The sequence below is a fragment of the Bubalus kerabau genome, chromosome 8 (genome assembly GCF_029407905.1).
Source record: "Bubalus kerabau isolate K-KA32 ecotype Philippines breed swamp buffalo chromosome 8, PCC_UOA_SB_1v2, whole genome shotgun sequence".
NCBI classification, from domain to species: domain Eukaryota; kingdom Metazoa; phylum Chordata; class Mammalia; order Artiodactyla; family Bovidae; genus Bubalus; species Bubalus kerabau.
The window spans coordinates 41,348,650-41,370,520 of NC_073631.1; the positions used below are offsets into that span (position 1 = coordinate 41,348,650).

Sequence of the window (21,871 nt, forward strand, 5' to 3'; positions counted from 1 at the left end):
AAGACAGTGAAAAGTGGTCTTTCCACGTCTTTTTCCTTCTTTTTAAAGTGGATATATACTTCACCAGTTCTTTTATATTACCTGCTTCCTACAAAATTTGATCCCTTTTTTAGAAGTACCACCTTTTCCCCCATTCTCACTTGTCTACACTTCTGTGGTTTATGCTGTATTTGCCAACCAACATATAAAAACCAAAATGAAGCCCTGCAGCCTATAAAAGTACCTGCAAATTGTGAGTGGCAGGCTTAAAAGAACTAAGAAAGTTTAGCCCATTCAGTGTCCTGTATACAAGAAAGAAGGGAAATGGGAAGGGAAGGAAACAGGAAGTAAGGGAAGAAAGAAGGAGAGAACTGTGGGTTATAAATTAAGGCAGTGTGTTTTGATAATATATTCAAAGAATAATAGTAAGATAATTTTAGACATTTATAAAGTTCACTTTTATTGATTTCAATTAATCATATTTTAGTATATTTTATTGAAGATTCAGAGATACTTCTCCAGTTTCTGATGTACATTTAACACTCTGTTCTATAACATTATGCAGTTGTTTTACATATTTTTCAAACTGGCAAGTATTATTTTCAGTATTTTAAGGCTTTGAAATTAAAGTTAATGATCTCAGATACAAAGTTCATAAACTGTATTAATCAGTAAAAGTAAGGCTCTAAATTACAAGTAGACTTCTGAATTGGTATCTTGTGATTGGGGTTAATCATATCATGGATTTTTGCCTCATGTATTCATCTCTAGTATCTTTGATTTGCAAAGTTTATTATTTAAAAAAAGACTTTAAAACAAATAGTTTAGTCTTATTTTATTTGTTACAGCTGTAAGAGCTTACTGCTAAGACAATAGAAACTTCAGTAGAACAGTGCTATGACATTTTCTTTTAAAACAGTGCTTCTCAAACATTAGTTCACATAAGAATCACAGGGAGGGTCCTAAGATTGCGGAGGAATAGGATGGGGAAACCACTTTCTCCCCTACAAATTCATCAAAAGATCATTTGAATGCCGAGCACCTTCCACAGAACAACTTCTGAATGCTGGCTGAGGACACCAGGCACCCAGAAAGGCAGCGCATTCTCTTCGAAAGGAAGTAGGACAAAATATAAAAGGCAAAAAGAGAGACAAAACAGTTAGGGATGGAGACCTGTCCTGGGGAGGGAGTCACGAAGGAGGAAAAGTTTCCAAACAGCAGGAAACCCTCTTATCAATGGGTCTGTGGGGAGTTTTGGAATCTCACAGGGCAACGTAACTGGGAGGGAAAAAAAGAAGAAGAAAAAAAAAAAAAAAAACCCACAGAATACGTGCCTAACCACAACTCCCGGTGAAGAAGTAGCCCAGACACTCAAATGTCTGCCACCGGCCAGTGAGCAGGGGCTGGACAGGGAGGCGTGGGTTGATTATCTCAATAGATGCAGAGAAAGCCTTTGACAAAATTCAACATCCATTTATGCTAAAAACCCTCCAGAAAGCAGTCGTGTCCAACTCTGTGCGACCCCATAGACGGCAGCCCACAAGGCTCCCCCATCCCTGGGATTCTCCAGGCAAGAACACTGGAGTGGGTTGCCATTTCCTTCTCCAATGCATGAAAGTGAAAAGTGAAAGTGAAGTCGCTCAGTTGTGTCCGACTCTTAGCGACCCCATGGACTGCTGCCTACCAGGCTCCTCCGTCCAGGGATTTTCCAGGCAAGAGTACTGGAGTGGGGTGCCATTGCCTTCTGCAAGAAGGAACATACCTCAACATAATAAAAGCCATATATGATAAACCCACAGCAAACATTATCCTCAATGGAAAAAATTGAAAGCATTTCTCCTAAAGTCAGGAACAAGACAAGGGAGCCCACTCTCACCACTACTATTCAACATAGTTTTGGAAGTTTTAGCCACAGCAGTCAGAGAAGAAAAAGAAATAAAAGGAATCCAGATTGGAAAAGAAGAAGTGTAACTCTCAGTGTCTGTGGATGACATGATCCTTTACATAGAAAACCCTAAAGACACCACCAAAAAATTACTAGAGCCAATCAGTGAATATAGTAAAGTTGCAGGATATAAAATTAACACACAGAAATCCCTTGCATTCCTATACACTAACAATGAGGAAACAGAGAAATTAAAGAAACAATTCCATTCACTATTGCAATGAAAAGTATAAAGCACTTAGGAATAAATCTATCTATGTATAGAAAACTATGAAACACTGATTAAAGAAATCACAGGTGACACAAATAGTTGGAGAAATATACCATGTTCATGGATCAGAAGATTCAAAATAGTGAATCAATAGTGAATAGTAGAATCAATATAGTGAAATGAGTATACTACCCAAAGCAATCTATAGATTCAATGCAATCCCTATCAAGCTACCTGCAGTATTTTTCACAGAACTAGAACAAATAATTTCACAATTTATATGGAAATGCAAAAAACCTTGAATAGGCAAAGCAATCTTGCAAAAGAAGAATGGAACTGGAGGAGTCAACCTGCCTGACTTAATACTGTACTACAAAGCCACAGTCATCAAGCCAGTATTGTACAAAGACAGAAATATAGATCAATGGAGCGAAATGGAAAGCCCAGAGATAAATCCACACACCTATGGACACCATATCTTTGAAAAAGGAGGCAAGAATATACAATGGATAAATAACAATGTCTTTAACAAGTGGTGCTGGGAAAACTGGTTAACCACTTGTAAAAGAATGAAACTTGAACACTTTCTAACACCATAGACAAAAATAAACTCAAAATGGATTAAAGATCTAAATATAAGTCCAGAAACTATACAACTCCTAGAGGAAAACATAGGCAAAACACTTTCTGACATAAATCACAGCAGGATCCTCTATGACCTACCTCCTAGAGTAATGGAAATAAAAACAAAAATAAACAAATGGGACCTAATTAAACTTAAAAGCTTTTGCACAATGAAGGAAACTATAAGCAAGGTGAAAAGACAGCCTTCAGAATGGGAGAAAATAATAGCAAACAAGCAACTGACAAAGAATTAATCTCAAAAATATACTAGCAGGTCATGCAGCTCAAACCAGAAAAATAAATGACCCAATCAAAAAATTTGAGAAAGAACTAAACAGACATTTTTCCAAAGAAGACATACAGATGGCTAACAAACACATGAAAAGATGCTCAACATCACTCATTATCAGAGAAATGCAAATCAAAACCACAATGAGATACCATCTCACGCTGGTCAGAATGGCTGCGATCCAAAAGTCTACAAGCAATAAATGCTGGAGAGGATGCGGAGAAAAGGGAACCCTCTTACATTGTTGGTGGGAATGCTAACTAGTACAGCCACTATGGAGAACAGTGTGGAGATTCCTTAAAAAATTGGAAATAGAACTGCCATATGACCCAGCAATCCCACTGCTGGGCATACACACTGAGGAAACCAGAATCGAAAGAGACACATGTACCCCAGTGTTCATTGCAGCACTGTTTATAATAGCCAGGACATGGAAGCAACCTAGATGTCCATCAGCAGATGAATGGATAAGAAAGCTGTGGTACATATACACAATGGAGTATTACTCAGCTATTAAAAAGAATACATTTGAATCGTTCTAATGAGGTGGATGAAACTGGAGCCTATTATACTGAGTGAAATATGTCAGAAAGAAAAACACCGATATGGTATATTAACGCATATATATGGAATTTAGAAAGATATTAACGATGACCCTATATGTGAGACAGCAAGAGAGACAGAGATAAAGAACAGACTTTTGGACTCTGTGGGAGAAGGCGAGGGTGGGCTGATTTGAGAGAATAGCATTGAAACATGTATATTATTATACGTGAAATAGATCACCAGTCCAGGTTCTATGCATAAGACAGGGTACTCAGGGCTGGTGTATTGGGATGACCCTGAGGGATGGGATGGGGAGGGAGGTGGGAGTGGGGTTCAGGATGGGGGACACATGTACACCCATGGCTGATTCATGTCAATGTATGCTATTCTTTCAAATCGTTCCACCCTGTGTACACCTGTGGCTGATTCATGGCCATGTATGGTGAAAGTTAGTACAATATTGTAAAGTAATTAGCCTCCAATTAAAATAAATAAATTAAAAAAAAAAGAATCACAGGGAGGTCTTGGTAAAATACAGATTAAAAGAGCTTCTGATTCAACAGGGCCGAGATGGGATCTAACAATATGGGTATCTAACCTATTCCCAGGTGACTCTGCCCCCTCTGATCTAGGAGTAATTTGAAAGGGGGTGCAAAATGCATGCTCAGGAAATAACTGAAGAGAAAATAAAGATGACATCAGTTATATGATGATGAAAGTTTAAAGACAGGATGATGGACGAGTGAGCATTTTCATAGAAGCAGACTCAATCAGATATGGTGTGTTGAGAAGTGAGAAGGGTCTGAGATTTTACTCTTCATGCACGCTAACAAGCTAGCCAACTACTATTTCATAGGTTTAGGAGACTCCCTGAGTCAGACACCATGGACTTGGTAACTCCCAGCATGGGAGGTCCCACAGGTAACTCCTTACCATCAAGTCCAGGGCAGGCCATTTCTGAGTCACCCAGATAGATAGTGCCTATGCTGTGAGCGTGTGTCACAGCTGAGGAGCCCTGAGCTTGGGAAATGCCCCTCTTTTAAAGGGAGTCTGCCCAAGTTTTGCCCCATGGGGTTATTTTTATTTACCTGAGGAACAGATAAATCTTTCTTCTGCCCTGCAGGGAGACACTCTGTCTTCCAACTCTGTTTGCTACACATTCTTGAGAAGATAATTTAGAGCAGAATCTACCCCACCTCTGTTCACAGGATTCACATAAACATGAGAGAATTGTCTCCCAAATGGTGATTGGATATAGAATTAGTTCATAGGGAACAGTGATGACATATTTAAGATTGTTTAAAAATCAAAATGGAGTAGCTGTGGTTCAGGCAGCCAAAATGGACCTGGTGGATATTAGGGATATATGTCTTGGGGTTCTGAATCGGCATTTGTATTCAACATTTGAAGAATAAGGCAACTGATTATAAATTGGTTTTAGAATCTCAGAGTGGAATTAGAATTACATGGATTAGTTTGGATTCATATCACATTCAAAGCCAAATTCTACTAAATTTTAAGGATCATGTGATGATGAATTTATCCAGCAAGTTTTAATAATTAGATAGTGATATATTGATCTAGGAATATGCTTCTCTTATGGGAAAGAGTTTTGTGACCTCCTGAAGTATCATGATAAAGAATGATAATAATGTAGTGAACTTAATTATGAATCTTGATACAACTGAGATAAAATCTTGACAGTACTTAAAAGTGATTATTTATACATTTCCACACACAGTAATTGAGTATCTGTTCCCTGCTACACATGGCATGAAATGTTGGCTGTGTACAGACATGAAAGAAATGTGTCCTGTGCCTAATGGACTTGCTGCTGCTGCTAAGTCGCTTCATTCGTGTCCAACTCTGTGCAACCCCATAGATGGCAGCCCACCAGGCCCCGCCATCCCTGGAATTCTCCAGGCAAGAACACTGGAGTGGGTTGCCATTTCCTTCTCCAATGCATGAAACTGAAAAGTGAAAGTGAAGTCGCTCAGTCGTGTCCCACCCTCAGTGACCCCATGGACTGCAGCCCACCAGGCTCCTCCATCCATGGGACTTTCCAGGCAAAAGTATTGGAGTGGGGTGCCATTGCCTTCTCTGAATGGACTTGCAGTTAGTGTTAAATTGAAAGTCTGAGAGAGAGAGAGAGAGGAGAAGGAAAAAGGGAATTAGGGAATAGGAGGGAGAGACAACAAAGATATGGATAGAGTTAAGTATGTGATGGGAGTCAGGATAGTGTAAGGCTAGGGAACTAGTGGGTTATTTTTGTTTGTCTATCAACTTGTGCTACTGTTTCAAACAGTGTTTTTCAAAGTGATTAAATTCATATGTCTAGTATAGCTAAGATGTTTTTCTGGAACTTCCTTGCTTTTTCCATGATCCAGCAGATGTTGGCAATTTGATCTCTGGTTCCTCTGCCTTTTCTAAAATCAGCTTGAACATCAGGAAGTTCACGGTTCACATATTGCTGAAGCCTGGCTTGGAGAATTTTCAGTATTACTTTACTAGCGTGTGAGATGAGTGCAATTGTGCGATAGTTTGAGCATTCTTTGGCATTGCCTTTCTTTGGGATTGGAATGAAAACTGACCTTTTCCAGTCCTGTGGCCACTGCTAAGTTTTCCAAATTTGCTGGCATTTTGAGTGCAGCACTTTCACAGCATCATCTTTCAGGATTTGGAATAGCTCAACTAGATTTCCATCACCTCCACTAGCTTTGTTCGTAGTGATGCTTTCTAAGGCCCACTTGACTTCACATTCCAGGATGTCTGGCTCTAGGTCAGTGATCACACCATCAGTAAACTGTGGAAAATTCTGAAAGAGATGGGAATACCAGACTACCTGATCTGCCTCTTGAGAAATTTGTATGCAGGTCAGGAAGCAACAGTTAGAACTGGACATGGAACAACAGACTGGTCCCAAATAGGAAAAGGAGTTCATTAAAGCTGTATATTGTCACCCTGTTTATTTAACTTATATGCGGAGTACATCATGAGAAACACTGGACTGTAAGAAAAACAAGCTGGAATCAAGATTGCCGGGAGAAATACCAATAACCTCAGATATGCAGATGACACCACCCTTATGGAAGAAAGTGAAAAGGAACTAAAAAGCCTCTTGATGAAAGTGAAAGTGGAGAGTGAAAAAGTTGGCTTAAAGCTCAACATTCAGAAAACGAAGATCATGGCATCTGGTCCCATCACTTCATGGGAAATAGATGGGGAAACAGTGGAAACAGTATCAGACTTTATTTTTCTGGGCTCCAAGATCACTGCAGATGGTGACTGCAGCCATGAAATTAAAAGACGCTTACTCCTTGGAAGGAAAGTTATGACCAACCTAGATAGCATACCAAAAGCAGAGACGTTACTTTGCCAACAAAGGTTCGTCTAGTCAAGGCTATGGTTTTTCCTGTGCTCATGTATGGATGTGAGAGTTGGACTGTGAAGAAGGCTGAGCACCGAAGAACTGATGCTTTTGAACTGTGGTGTTGGAGAAGACTCTTGAGAGTCCCTTGGACTGCAAGGAGATCCAACCAGTCCATTCTGAAGGAGATCAGCTCTGGGATTTCTTTGGAAGGACTGATGCTAAAGCTGAAACTCCAATACTTTGGCCAGCTCATGCAAAGAGTTGACTCATTGGAAAAGACTCTGATGCTGGGAGGGATTAGGGGCAGGAGGAGAAGGGGACGACAGAGGATGAGATGGCTGGATGGCATCACTGACTCGATGGACGTGAGTCTGAGTGAACTCCGGGAGTTGGTGGTGGACAGGGAGGCCTGGCATGCTGTGATTCATGGGGTCGCAAAGAGTTGGACATGACTGAGCGACTGATCTGATCTGATCTTAGTATAGCTAAACTCTTACCCTCTAGAGCAGGGTTTCCCAACCTCCAGTATGTAATGCCTTATGATATAAGATGATTAAAGTGAAGGTAATGTAATAATAATAGAAATAAACTGCACAATAAATGTACTGTGATTGAAGCATCCTGAACTCCCCCCTCCCTCCCCCTACACACACACTCTCACTGTTTGTGAAAAATTGTCCTCCACAAAACCGGTTCCTGGTGCCAAGAAAGTTGGAGACTGCTGTTCTAGAGGAGCCTTTTCAAGGGTAGTCTGTGGAAAAGGTGTTCTCTATGAAACAATGTAGATTTCTGGGAATGATCCCAGAATCAGAATCTCAGATGGTTGTGGAGTTGAGTGGGTTTGTGTATAGTCTAGGTGATTTGAACAGGTTCATCTGGTGATTCTTTTCAGGTATCAAAGTGTATCAAAGAGGTGTGTATCAGGGTGTGTATCAGCTCTTTCAGGTATCAAAGAGCTGATGTAGAAATTACTTTCCGTTCCACAGCTTTTTATTTTAGTGTTTGTGCTGCAGAGCCAAAAAAATAAAAGTGATAATTGCCATTTGTGTATTATTTACTTTCACTATTGCTAAAAGGAGTTTTGCTATTCTTACCAGATGACATCTCCTTTACCCTGGCTTATATATTCCAAGAGTCTGCCAATTTATTTGGAGCTAATTGCATCTTGGAATATTAGACTTGAAGCTTTGTAGTTAATTTCAAAAGCATTTCCTGAATATGTTAGATCCTGGCTGAAATCTATACAACAAGATCCAGAAGCCATGTTCCAAAAGATTTAATTTTCACTGGGCCACAAATAAAAGAATAAATAATGACTGGCTTGATTTTAGCAACTTTTATTTATATGTTTTGCATATATGATACTCCCTTAAATCTTACACTAGAAAGGAAAAATAGCGTTCATATACTGATCTGTTCTTGTTTCTAATTTCATTTATTATAAGATGAAATAAGACTGAAGAACTCATTTTACTGACTACTGTGTAAATCTGCTATATTCCCTAAATTGTGTTTGCTTTTGGTGCAGTCTGTAGTTCCACAGATAAGAGCTTTTCTACAGATCAAAATACAGTGAAAACTTAGGGACCATTAAGATGTTTTCATTCATTTCACTCACATATGTACACATTAAAGTGGTTATGAGTGATTACCGTGCTAACATACTCTGTCCTATGTAGTTGTGTTTGTAAGATTCAAATGGAAGTAAAACTTTATTGAGTTTATAATATGGTAGATATTGAAATACCAATAGAAAATATATAAAGTAGATATTGTTGTGAAATGCTGAAAAAATGTTAAGTCCATTTCCTGTGATTCCATAGTTAGTGAATAGCAGCACCAGAATTGGAAACTGGATCTATTTGATTCAAAAGTGCATGCTTATTTTAACAATTTTTAAATTGTTTAATTATTTAACTTATTTTAATGCTAGGGCTTCCCTCAGATCAAATCAGTCGCTCAGTTGTGTCCGACTTTTTGCCACCCCATGAATCGCAGCACGCCAGGCCTCCCTGTCCATCACCAACTCCCGGAGTTCACTTAGACTCACGTCCATCGAGTCAGTGATGCCATCCAGCCATCTCATCCTCTGTCATCCCCTTCTCCTCCTGCTCCTGATCCCTCCCAGCATCACAGTCTCTTCCAATGAGTCAACTCTTCACATGAGGTAGCCAAAGTACTGGAGTTTCAGCTTTAGCATCATTCCTTCCAAAGAAATCCCAGAGCTGATCTCCTTCAGAATGGACTGGTTGGATCTCCTTGCAGTCCAAGGGACTCTCAAGAGTCTTCTCCAACACCACTGTTCAAAATCATCAATTTAAAGAATTTGCCTGCAATGCAGGAGACCTGGGTTTGATCCCTGGTTCAGGAAGGTCCCCTGGAGAAGGAAATGGCTACCCAGTAGCCATTCTCCAGTATTATTGCCTGGAGAATTCCGTGGGTAGAGGAGCCTGGTGGACTACAGTCCATGGGGTCACAAAGAGTCAAACACGACTGAGCAACTAACACTGTCACTATCCAGAGTTATCAACGGTACCTGCACACTGTTCTTCAGAGCACAGAAGTCTGTTCTTTTACTTGGTTGCTGTTTTCAGTAGATGTTGTTAGATCATTCAAATGATTATCCTGATTCTTTAGGTATCTTAAGAACATTGGATGAAAATAGGGAAACTTGTCAACAGAGGCATAATACAATAATTTGCTCATTCTTATAGTTTGTTGACTATTTGAACATTGATTATATTACACTTGCATTTTTTACCGGTCTATTGTAGAGAACTAGTATTTACTTATTAGAAAAATCTTGACATACACTAACCAAAGAAATAGTTTTGAATTAGTTATTTATTTGAATGCTGTTTCAGTTCTTGATATTATTAACATTGAGTATCAACATTACTGGATTCTAGCAGAAATACCATTTGATCCCTGAAGATTTCCTTTCAAAGCTATCAAAGGAAAATTCTGTGTAATGAAATGTTTCAGAGAACTTTATCTTTCATATGCAATTAGCATACAGTCTAGGAAGTAAACTTTTTACAGGTTTGGAAAATATTCCCAAGAAAAAATATCTTTAGATATTTTTAAGGAAAATGATAGAATTATTTCTTCTTACACTGTATAATTATACTGCTTTTATTAAACCTGCACATCACTTGATAGAATGCAATGCTAGTGGAAAAGATAAAGATATGACAAAAAGGTGAAGGTTGAGAATGAATAGACCTTCAAGGGAGCTGATCTTTCTCTGATCTGATAAAACCTCTCCCATTATCTGTTTCTTTCTTTTCTTTTTTTTCCTTGCAGATCACTGCATATCAAAAGCTTTCTCCCTGATTAGCAACATTCTCTCTGGATTTGAGGGCAAGACCAAAAGAAAAAGATAGTATCCAAACTGACATATGACATTCAGTGCTGTTTTTCTTGTAGTCTTTAGCAAATTCTAAAAAGTACTGGGCATTTTTCCATTAACCTTAAATAGTTTTCTACCTGTGTTTTGTTTTTTTTTTAATTTTGATTCTACTATGTGTCTTCGTATATTCTATGAATGCCAAGTGATATTAACACTTTGATAGGTTTAGTGGTAACTAAAGGTTGGTCTTGTGGAATAAGAATAAGCTTTGGAGTTGGAAGGCTTAGGTTCAAGTCCATTTTGTTAAACTTGTTCTTTAAAATATATCTTTAAAATGATTTTTTATTTTACATGCTCGAACCAACAGGTAGGTAGGGATGTATATATTATCAGTACTTTAATGACATTGTATCTATACTTATCATTCCATACCCAAAGGACTTTTAAATCCATATGTGCTATTTTACTTTTATAAAGCCATTTAATGAAATTTTCTGGCTTATCTTAATATGACAGAATCTTCATTTTTTTTCTTGTAGGTGTTTATGCTGATCTCAGTTTTTTGTTTCTATCTGGTGCTACATCTGGTTTTAGTGTTTGATACTGTACTAAACTGTATTATAAATTAAATGAGAGGAGATAGATTTTCTTTTTCTGAAGTAAGTTATTGTTCACTTCAGTTCAGTCACTCAGTCATGTCTGACTTTGCAACCCAATGGAGTGCAGTACGCCAGCCTTTTCTGTCCATCACCAACTCCCGGAGCTTACTCAAACTCATGTTCATTGAGTCAGTGATGCCATCTAATCATCTCATCATCTGTCGTCCCCTTCTCCTCCCGCCTTCATTCATTCCCAGCATCAGAGTCTTTTCCAATGAGTCAGTTCTTCGCATTCAAGTGGCCAAAGTATTGGCCATTCAGCTTCAGCATCAGTCCTTCCAATGAATACTCAGGACTGATTTCCTTTAGGATGGACTGGTTGGATCTCCTTGCAGTCCAAGGGACTTTCAAGAGTCTTCTCCAACACCACCGTTCAAAAGCATCAATTTTTTGACGCTGAGGTTTGTTTATAGTCCAACTCTCACATCCATACATGACTACTGGAAAAATGAAAGCTTTGACTAGATGGACCTTTGTTGGCAAATAATGTCTCTGCTTTTTAATATGCTGTCTAAGTTGGTCATAACTTTTCTTCCAAGGAGCAAGCAGCTTTTAATTTCGGGGCTGCAGTCACCATTTGCAGTGATTTGGGAGCCCAGAAAAATAAAGTCTGTCGTTTCCATTGTTTCCCCATCTCTTTGCCATGAAGTGATGGGACCATATGCCATGATCTTAGCTTTCTGAATGTTGAGTTTTAAGCCAATGTTTTCACTCTCTTCTTTCACTTTGATCAAGAGGCTCTTTAGTTCTTCACTTTCTGCCGTAAGGGTGGTGTCATCTACATATCTGAGGTTATTGATCTTTCTTGTGGCAATCTGGATTCCAGTTTAGTTCCAGCAATAAGCAGGATGACAATATACAGTACTTTTGAAAGTACTCTTTCCCAATCTGTTGTTCCATGTCCAGTTCTAACTATAGCTTCTTGACCTGAATACAGATTTCTCAGGAGGCAGGTCAGTTCATCTGGTAGTCCCATCTCTTGCAGAATATTCCACTGTTTATTGTGATCCACACAGTCAAAGTCAATAAAGTAGAAGTAGATGTATTTCTGGAACTCTCTCGCTTTTTTGATGATCCAACGGATGTTGGCAACGTGATCTTTGATTGAACAAGTTATTGTTACAGGGTTTATATATATAGGCAACTATGAAAACAGGGATTTCCTACTAAGCAAACATTCACATTTTATTAGGTAGAAATTTTATCAGTCTTAACACAATTTCCCCATGGCATTTAATGGTAGATCATTGGCATTAAAATATAAAATGTCACTTTACCAGAATAAAAGCTAATTAGGGACTTGCAGTGTCCAGAAGACGTCTGTTTTCTGTGAGTCATGACTAGCTGTTTTTTTGCCACAAGAAAGGGCACCATCAGCAACTATTTGTTTCGATTCCCAAGATAGGCTAAGTAGCTAAAGTTCTGTATTTTGCTTTCTTATGAAAAATGCTAGGTAAAAATATTATTTTATTAATTTCTTTGTGAAAAAAGAAGGTAGTAGTAGTGCATTTTCATAATATGTATCTCTTGATTTCAAAGCTGGGGATATAAAATTCAGCAAATTTTCAGCTCCCAACTAACGTGTTAAAATACTTTTTTGCTTCTACAGAAATACAGGTCTTTAGGCTTCTAAAGCTATTTAGGAATCTTGCAATAAATGGCATTTACTTCATAAAATTAGTGTGTGTGTGTGTGTGTGTGTGTATATATATAATTATCATATATATATTATAGGAAAGATTATTTGGACGCTGTGCCCTCTAAGAGAATCATCTTATAGTTTATGACCGTTGTTCATCCCTGTTTAGTTTTTTTCTAGCAATAATTAGCTGATGATTACTATCACTATGGCTTGTTAAACGTGAATTATGTTCCCATTATGAACCGTGTGATTCTGAGTTAGATCAGAGTACAGCCCAGCGTGGTTGAGTGAGACCTGGTGCCCTGAAACCCACGTATGGTCCTGTGGGTGACTGTCCCCCAGTGTGTTTTGTTGGATTAGCAGCCTTCTTGTGTGTGTCTTGCAAGGAAAAATCTTAATATCCCTCTTCAAGAAATGTTAGAGTTCTAATATTTCTTAACCTAAAAATTATATAACTTATTTATATTCTTTCCAGTATTTTGTTTAAATTCTCAAAATGCTGAAGTTTATTATTGGCCCCATTTGTATGAGTAATTTAGTTCTTATATGGATTGTTAAAAATGGGGGAAGGACATACATTCTGAATTTTCTAAAGCATATGCATTTTTTCCCCTCATTCTGTCTTTTCTTTTTTCTATTTTTCCTAGTAAAGTTTTCTTATAAAGAAATTGCTTCCAATTCCATTTCTTTTACCATTTTATTCATTTTTTTAGCAACATTTTTATACTGTATGTGAGTTTCTAAATGTATTGTGATACAGTGTGACTTTCTGAAATAAATACACTTTTCCCATGGTTTTGCTCTGTTTAGGAGTTTGTCTTTGTTTGTCTTTTTTGGGTTACTCTCCCTGGTACAATTTCTAACATTTATTAGATTCTCTTATGTTACATCACTGCCTAGTAGTTAATAAACCGGAACCATTGTCATTTAAGCACACTGGGGAATTTTTCCTTTAAAGTGATTCAGTGGGCTTTCCTGATAGCTCAGTTGATAAAAATCCACCTGCAATGAAGGAGAACCTGGTTGGTTTCCTGGGTTGGAAAGATCCACTGGAGAAGGAGTAGGCCACTCCAGTATTCTTGGGCTTCCCTGTGGCTCAGCTGGTAAAGAATCTGCCTGCAATGCAGGAGACATGGGTTCGATTCCTAGGTTGGGAAGATACCCTGGAGGAGGGAAAGGCTATCCACTCCAGTATTCTGGCCTGGAGAATTCCATGGACTATAGGTATAGTTCATCGGGTCGCAAAGAGTCGGACATGACTGAGCGACTTTCACTTTCACTTTTCGAGATTCTTGAGATTTCCCACTAGGCAATATTTTGTAGTCATTGCTAATAGGTGCATAATAGTTTAGAAAAATGAATGGGTTATAGTATTAAATGGGCTTCCCTGGTAGCTCAGCTGGTAAATAACCCTCCTGCAATGCAGGAGACACCAGTTTGATTCCTGGGTCAGGAAGATCTGCTGGAGAAGGGATAGGCTACCCACTCCAGCATTCTTGTGCTTGCCTGGTGGCTTAGATGGTAAAGAATCAGCCTGCAATGTGGGAGATCTGAGTTCGATCGCTGGGTTGGGAAGATCTGCTGGAGAAGGGAACAGCTACCCACTCCAGTATTCTGGTCTGGAAAATTCCATGGATGATATAGTCCATGGGGTCACAAAGAGTCAGACATTTCTGAGTGACTTTCACTTTTACTCTCACAGTATTATATAAAAGGGAATAAAGCCAGTACAGTCTTCCCAGGTGGCACACTGGTAAAGAATCTGCCTGCCAATGCAGGAGATGCAAGAGATGCAGGTTTATCCCTGGGTCCGGATGATCCGCTGGAGTAGGAAATGGCAACCCTCTCCAGTATTCTTGCCTGGAATATTCCATGGACAGAGGAGCCTGATGGGTTCATGGGGGCAAAGAGTCAGACACGATTGAGCCCACACACACACGCATACACAGAAGCCAATATACTAATATAACATTTATCTAAAAGAATGTTTCCATTCCTAGTCTGGGCTAGACTTCCACAACAAGACCACACACTGAAGTGTACAGTTTATACTGAAAGATCAAAAACGAAACAGCAAACCACTATGAGATTTATACTTTTCTAAAGCCTAACTTGATCATTTCTTTCTCTAAATAAATTAGTTTAATACATATATTTACTGTTAAACTTGTCCTATTTTGCCTGTCTCCTAGCTGTCTAGGGGGCAGGATACAGATGAAGTGACATAGAGTACAAATGTAATCATAATTATCCTTCACAGTTAGATAGCTGATGTATATATTTGCTTACTGTCTGCCAGGCACTGTTCTAAGCAGCTTATATATAGTATGCTACTGCTGCTGCTAAGTCGCTTCAGTCGTGTCCGACTCTGTGCAACCCCATAGAGGGCAGCCCACCAGGCTCCCCTGTCCCTGGGATTCTCCAGGCAAGAACACTGGAGTGGGTTGCCATTTCCTTCTCCAATGCATGAAAGTGAAAAGTGAAAGGGAAGTCGCTCAGTCTTGTCCGACTCTTCACGACCCCATGGACTGCAGCCTACCAGGCTCCTCTATCCATGGGATTTTCCAGGCAAGAGTACTGGAGTGGGGTGCCATTGCCTTCTCCGATATATAGTATAGTATAGTATTTAATTCTTTCAGCAATCAATGAGGTAGATTTTGACACTATTCCCATTAGAAGATAGGAAGAGAAACTTAACTTTTCCCAAGTTTGCACAGCTAGTGTGAAGCAGCGTTAGTATTTAAAACCAAGTAGTCTAGTTTTGAATCTGTTCTTAATCACTAAGTGTTACTGTCTTTTGTGAAAACTTAGCCCAATGGAGAACGTGATAGCATCAGTGGGAAATACAGAGAGAAAATATAAAAACTATTAGAAGAAGGAAAAAAATTATCTGCAAAAAATCATTAGCAGGCTGACAATAGGTATTTCATCTCCAACTAAACCTAATGAAATAACCTTTTAAAAGTGCTAAAGGTAAATAAGTCAGGCTAGAATTCTCTAATGACTTTGGACTACAAGAAAGAAGGGGAAATAAAGCCATTTTCGAGTGTGTGGATTGATAGTTTGCTCCTCACAGGTATGCAAATAAACTCTTAAGAATGTATTTTACCAAGGAGAAAGTTATTACAATTTTGTCTTTTTTGGTTAAAAAATAAGCCAAAAATGCTATTAAGAAGGTGTGTGTACAAAATTTAGCCCATATTTATTGATTTCCTAATGTCATTTCTTTCCAATATATGTTATAAAGGTATTCATTAAAAGCAAGGTTTTACCGATTAATATACTCTAGTGACTGAGAAGGCAATGGCACCCCACTCCAGTACTCTTGCCTGGAAAATCCCATGGATGGAGGAGCCTGGTGGGCTGCAGTCCATGGGGTCGCTAAGAGTTGGACACGACTGAGCGACTTCCCTTTCACTTTTCACTTTCATGCATTGGAGAAGGAAATGGCAACCCACTCCAGTGTTCTTGCCTGGAGAATCCCAGGGACAGGGGAGCCTGGTGAGCTGCCGTCTATGGGGTCGCACAGAGTCGGACATGACTGAAGCAACTTAGCAGCAGCAGCAGCAGCAGCAGCATACTCTAGTGATCAAAGCTTTTCTTTTAAATAATTGTTAGTCATTGATAGATTGCATCACACTACTGCAGAGGCAGAGGTAGTAAACTTACTGGTATTCAAGAATACTATGCTATTTACATTTCTAAAGAGTAAATACATATATATCAACTTTAGTAAATTAGGTTATTAAATCATTTAGAATTTATGAATCACAAATAAGGAACGTCTCTTTTATGTCTTAATAATCGATTTGAAAACCCAAGCATTATATAACAATTATATAATCATGTGGTCATTTGAATTCTAAGAATCTTGTTTCCTTTGCAGCGTCTAGCTTTGGAAGCAGAGAAAGTTCAAGCAGCCCACCAGTGGAGAGAGGATTTCGCAGTAAGCACCCTTTTAAACTACTTGAATTAATATTTACATTAATGTCCTGTGTTTTGATAACCTAATGGTTGCATTTAAAATATATTTTTAGTGATGGACTTTGGGATGAAAAACAGTTCACTATACTTCATTTAAAAAAGTACCTTCAAATATTATCCCATACTCCAAGGTATTTATAAAATTAATAACATAAAAATAACATTAAACTGTAGTATATGAATAATCTTTGTATGTATTATGAAAATATACTAGTTGAAAAACAAGTGGCATTTTCTAAGAGATGACATGCATAATGTAATCACTTTGGTGGGCAATACAATTGAAGTTAGAATAAATGTATTAAGATTTCTTTAATTTGTTCCACATTAGCTAGACATTATTGATTGTCTGTTCTGGTTTGCTTTTACAAATATCAGATGATACTAACTTTTGTCTGAGTTTTTTTTGAGAAACTAGTTTTGTGCTTCAAGAGTCACTGGGGTGAATTATACAAATCTCAGAAATTCTTGTGATGAATTCCCTTCCTTTTTTGCCTCCCTCCCTCCCACCCTTACTCCTTCCCTCTTTCCTTTCTTCCTTCTCTCTCTCCCTTCTTCCCTCCCTTTTGCTTTCCCTTCCTTCCTCCCACCTCTAGCTGTGTCTTATCTTCTTATGTCCTTGAAGAAGTCTGACTTTAATAGTTAAAAGACTTCTGTTACAAATATTTGAGTTGTTTCATTTATAGTGAATATCTCTTTCAGTTCAGTTCAGTTCAGTCACTCAGTCGTGTCCGACTCTTTGCGACCCCATGAATTGCAGCATGCCAGGCCTCCCTGTTCATCACCAACTCCTGAAGTTCACCCAAACTCATGTCCATCTAGTCGGTGATGCCATCCAGCCATCTCATCCTCTGTCGTCCCCTTCTCCTCCTGCAAGAACAGTTCCAGACAACTCATTTGGGGAATGTTAACTGTGTCCTCCCCCGTTTAAAGTATCTTACTCTAGTATGATTACAGTAAGAATGACAGCTTGAATATACTGTTCAATTGTCTTTGAAAAACAAAAATCTCAAATTTCAAGATAAGAAAGTTGTGCTTCAATACAGCACTGAACTTGTTTAGTGTTTAGGAATTGAGGTTTAAGGTTTAGAAATTAGCAGTTTTACTTTGTGTTTCTGTGATTATATTGTATATCAAAGGAAAATGTAGTAAATGGCACTTCATTTACTTATAGGGTAATAGTTAAATAGACTTTCGTGTTTATTAGTTCTGATATTATTTACTTTTACTCTCTTTTCTACCAATTTATATTTCTTAAGTAAACTCCTAGTCTACTCAGTTGAGACTCTGATTACTGTCAGTTCATTTCTTTCATTTGGATTGATCATATTGCTTGATTTATTGGTATCATGTAGATACTGGCTTAATCCACAATTTTTTATAGATGCACAGGTCAATATGGCATCTATAAAATATATGTAAAGAAAAAAACTAGTGATTAAGTTAAAATGCAATCTTTTTCAATATAGAGGAGAAATTTTAAACTCATCCAGTGAAGATTTTACAATGCAGTTTGTTGCTGTTACATGAAAGGAAAGTAAACTTGCATTTGTTTGGTGTGGCTTGAATAAACCAAAAATAGCCAAATATTCTTTTGATGAACTGATAATTAATGCAATTTATTTTTCCTCCCCTCTTAGAAGTGGCATAGTAAAAGCATAATAGTTGTAAAGTTAGACCTAGTAGTCTGCCTAGTCTTGATATAGTAAGTTGGTGCTTTTAGTTTTAATCATGAGTAATTCTGAGAATCTAAAAATTGTAAGTTCATTCAAATCAGACTGCACAGCATGTAGATTAGACTGGTCTTCTCAAAAGCTTCTCTTGCATTAAAGGAATTTGGTAATATTTCAGTCATTCATTAGTGGTATGTCTTTTCAAATTTTCTAGGGAGAAATGCTGTATAAAAATAACTTTACAAGTAGGAATGTAGTATATAAAATTTCCTTTCCCAGATATGTTGACTCATTAACACTATGTTAACATTATGGCAATGATTTATTTTTCCTTATAGAAGTAATGGGTGACCATTGTAGGTGACCTGAAAACTTTTAATAGATGATATGAAAACTCTTAAATGTGTGCTAGCCATTACTCTTTTATTTAATCTAAACCATCATCTATTGTATTGCACTTTACCATTTATGTATGAGAAGAAGGAAAAAGGAAACCAGTCAAATTATGATACATCACCAATTTTAAGCAGTATTTATACTTTTCGGATATCAAAATGTGTAAAAATTTACCTTGAAATATAGCTTTTTAAAATCTACTCTCTCAGTGCCTGTATCCATACAGAAGTATGGCTAGGAAAAGTCATGCAAGAGAACAAGTCAGTTACACAATGACAAATGCCATCACTAGATGTTCTATTGTTAAATAGAAAGTAAATGATTCACCCAGATTTAAGAGTTCTTAGCAAATAGTCATCACTGTGTGGGAGAATTTTGAACAAATTCAGTTCTAAATTTCCCCCTAAATTACTTCACAATTTATTCAAGATCTATGAACATAGTTATTGACATTAAAAGAGACCATTTAAGGGAAAACAAATTAGTGCACTTTAGAGCCCTGTCAACTCATATCCTGAGTACCCTTCCTGATGAACTATAAATGGTGTTCACAGTATACATATCTGTCACAATTTGCATGTTGAGAATTGATATTTTCCATGAAGTCTTTACAGTAGCTCTTCCCTTTGAAATAACACAGGTGAGGGACTGTTGAGACAATAGTGATCTTATATTTGAAGAATAGAACCTGGATGAAGGTTGCCTTTGGATTCAAATAAGTAAATATTGCAAAAATAGGAGATTCTTTTCCTCCCGTTTGTTTGTTTTCTTCTCTGATAAACTAGATGATGCTACAGTTCATTTACATACAGTAAGGTTAACCAAATCCTTCAAGACTGTGAAAAAAATCAAGTTCACTTTCATGAGTGGTTGGAAATTAGAAATCGATATTAAATCTCCCTTTATTTTGTGAACACAGTCAAAACAACTGCAAATTTTATCAATTTCTTAACCAAACATTTAAAAATATTTAATTTTAAGTTAAATGCTTCCGTACTCCAAAAGATCCTTCTTTTAAACTTTATAAGCCTTTTATCTTTTGAGGGATTTAACTATTTGCATTAGTGCAATACTTCTTTCATGCCACCCTTTAATAATTTAACACTAGGATGATTTAAAAGGCAGAAATAATTTACTAAAAGGTACATTAACATTTCAAAAAGAAATATAATATGCCAATTCTTCTCTCCAGTATAAGTGGGGTGGTTTCATTAACATTACTTAGGCAAAATGTTGATTAACATTGTGTAGTCTGTACTGTAGAGAAATCTCAAGAACAACAAGAACAAAAGGCAAAGCACTAAAATGCTGGCAACAAGAAAGGGCTCCGGTAATTCACGCTGTCCTTCAGCTCCACTCAATTCCCAGTTGGATGTACAATTGAAGGAACAAAAGGCGTATACTCTAAATGGATTAAGATTTATGCGGTCATGCATTTACAAGTTCAAACCAATATTTGTAAATAAGCTGTGTCTACCAGCTTCCTTTCAGGTCTGCATACAACTTACTGGCATTAAAGGGGACTTTTTATGTCATGTATGATGGGGCAAATTATTTTATTAAGGGCAGGTGGGAGAAGGAAAAAGGAGCTTGGAAAATTAATTGTTCCGCATTAAATAATTGCTTTTATTTCCACTGAACAGATCTTTTCCATTCGCTTCTGAAATCTCATTTGATTGCATTGCAATGGTTGGTTAACTAAAGCAATTTTGTTTCTAACTAAGCCTGCAATATTAATTGTACTTACACATGTATAAACATAAGGGGTACCTAATTTGTATTTTAATAAGTAGGATCCTTATGTATGGCTTATTAACATCAGCTTGCTACTGTGAAGGCTGAGTACAGACAGGCTAAATTGGCCAGTAAATAAAACATTTGACGAGCCTCCTTTTAGCTCTAGCTTCACAGAGAAACTAAATTAGACAGTAGAAATTTTTCTAGTGAAGTTGAATGCTATTGAGTATTAATCAGGCTAATTTAGTTTTCCTAATTTAGTTTTAATTATATATATATATATATATTTAAATTACCTTACTCTAATAATATTTTCAAATGTTGCTTTAAAAGTTGTACTGTATAGAATTTTTTGTGTATATGAGTTAAATTAGTGGGCACTGTCATTGTATATTTATTATTTCATCTATCCTTATCATTTCATGAAATAGCCTTACCTCTATTGATTGCAGCACAAACAGTTGTGAATATGAGAACTGTGAAATCATACAATGTTCATTTTGGTTACAATATATAAGAGAAACACTGTTCTAAATTTGTGCAGGTGCTGGATATGAAAGTGCTGACTTTCTAGGAGTAAAAAATGAAAAATGGTGGGCAAGGTGGCATTTTGTCTTAATGAAAGAATGAATGAATTTAATAGATTATCAAGATACTTTAGTCTGTAGCTGGATTTAGTCTTTTTCAGTTTCTGCCTTTGGTAGAGTCATTTTTTTGGAATCAAGAGCGTTCATATTTCAGTATATTTTTGCAACACTTCTTACATAGGGAAGTAATCAATTTTTTACTACTGCTCTTTTGAGTCTTATCAATTTTCTCCTCATCATCAAGACAGATGAAAAGGAGCCACAATGCAAAACTGATTTACCCCCAAATTGTGGGAAACCAATTTAATAGAAAAGATCCAGACAAATATGTGTTATCTGACTCTTCTTTGTTTGTGCACACACATAAAAGCCCATGGTAAAATGACTATAAGACACCAGAGTAGAAAATAATAAACAGGGGCGTTAAATGATCCATTATCCTAATTACCCCTTTTTTTTTCTTATATTGAAAAAAAAAAGAAGCAACATATTTACTCATTATTTACCTAGCCAATACTGTTTTTTAAAAAAATAATTTTTAATATATTCTAGTAATTATTCTGTCCTCACTGTTATTTCTTTTGAAGCCAAAGTCACATGATAGTATCCGATGATACAGTAGAACTCCTGCAAGTAAAGCATCATGACGGTATGTGCTGGAATAATGCAAATGCAGATCTAATTGGAGCTTGGTAAATTTTTTTTTTCCCCCTCCTCTCAGGAAGGTAGAGAGAACTTGGGACAGGTGTCTGATTTGGGAAATGGGGAGGTGGATGGGATCGTATATATTTTTCAAGGCTAATCTGCTGCCTGTGTATCCCAGGATTGAGCTGATTTTACATTACTACATTAAGGGGAGATTCCTGGAATTACTGCC

At 37.3% G+C, this 21,871-nt stretch overlaps 1 protein-coding gene across 10 annotated transcripts in view; it reads left to right on the forward strand.

Moving 5' to 3' along the window:
* The window catches only part of CACNA2D1 (calcium voltage-gated channel auxiliary subunit alpha2delta 1), a 533,324-nt gene that overhangs the window by 274,650 nt on the left and 236,803 nt on the right, over positions 1 to 21,871 (forward strand). For all 10 annotated transcript variants that reach the window (XM_055590113.1, XM_055590111.1, XM_055590110.1 and 7 more), the window contains exon 4: positions 16,504 to 16,563. In XM_055590113.1, the coding sequence (XP_055446088.1) occupies positions 16,504 to 16,563 (60 nt within the window). The remainder of the gene's footprint in view (positions 1 to 16,503; positions 16,564 to 21,871) is intronic.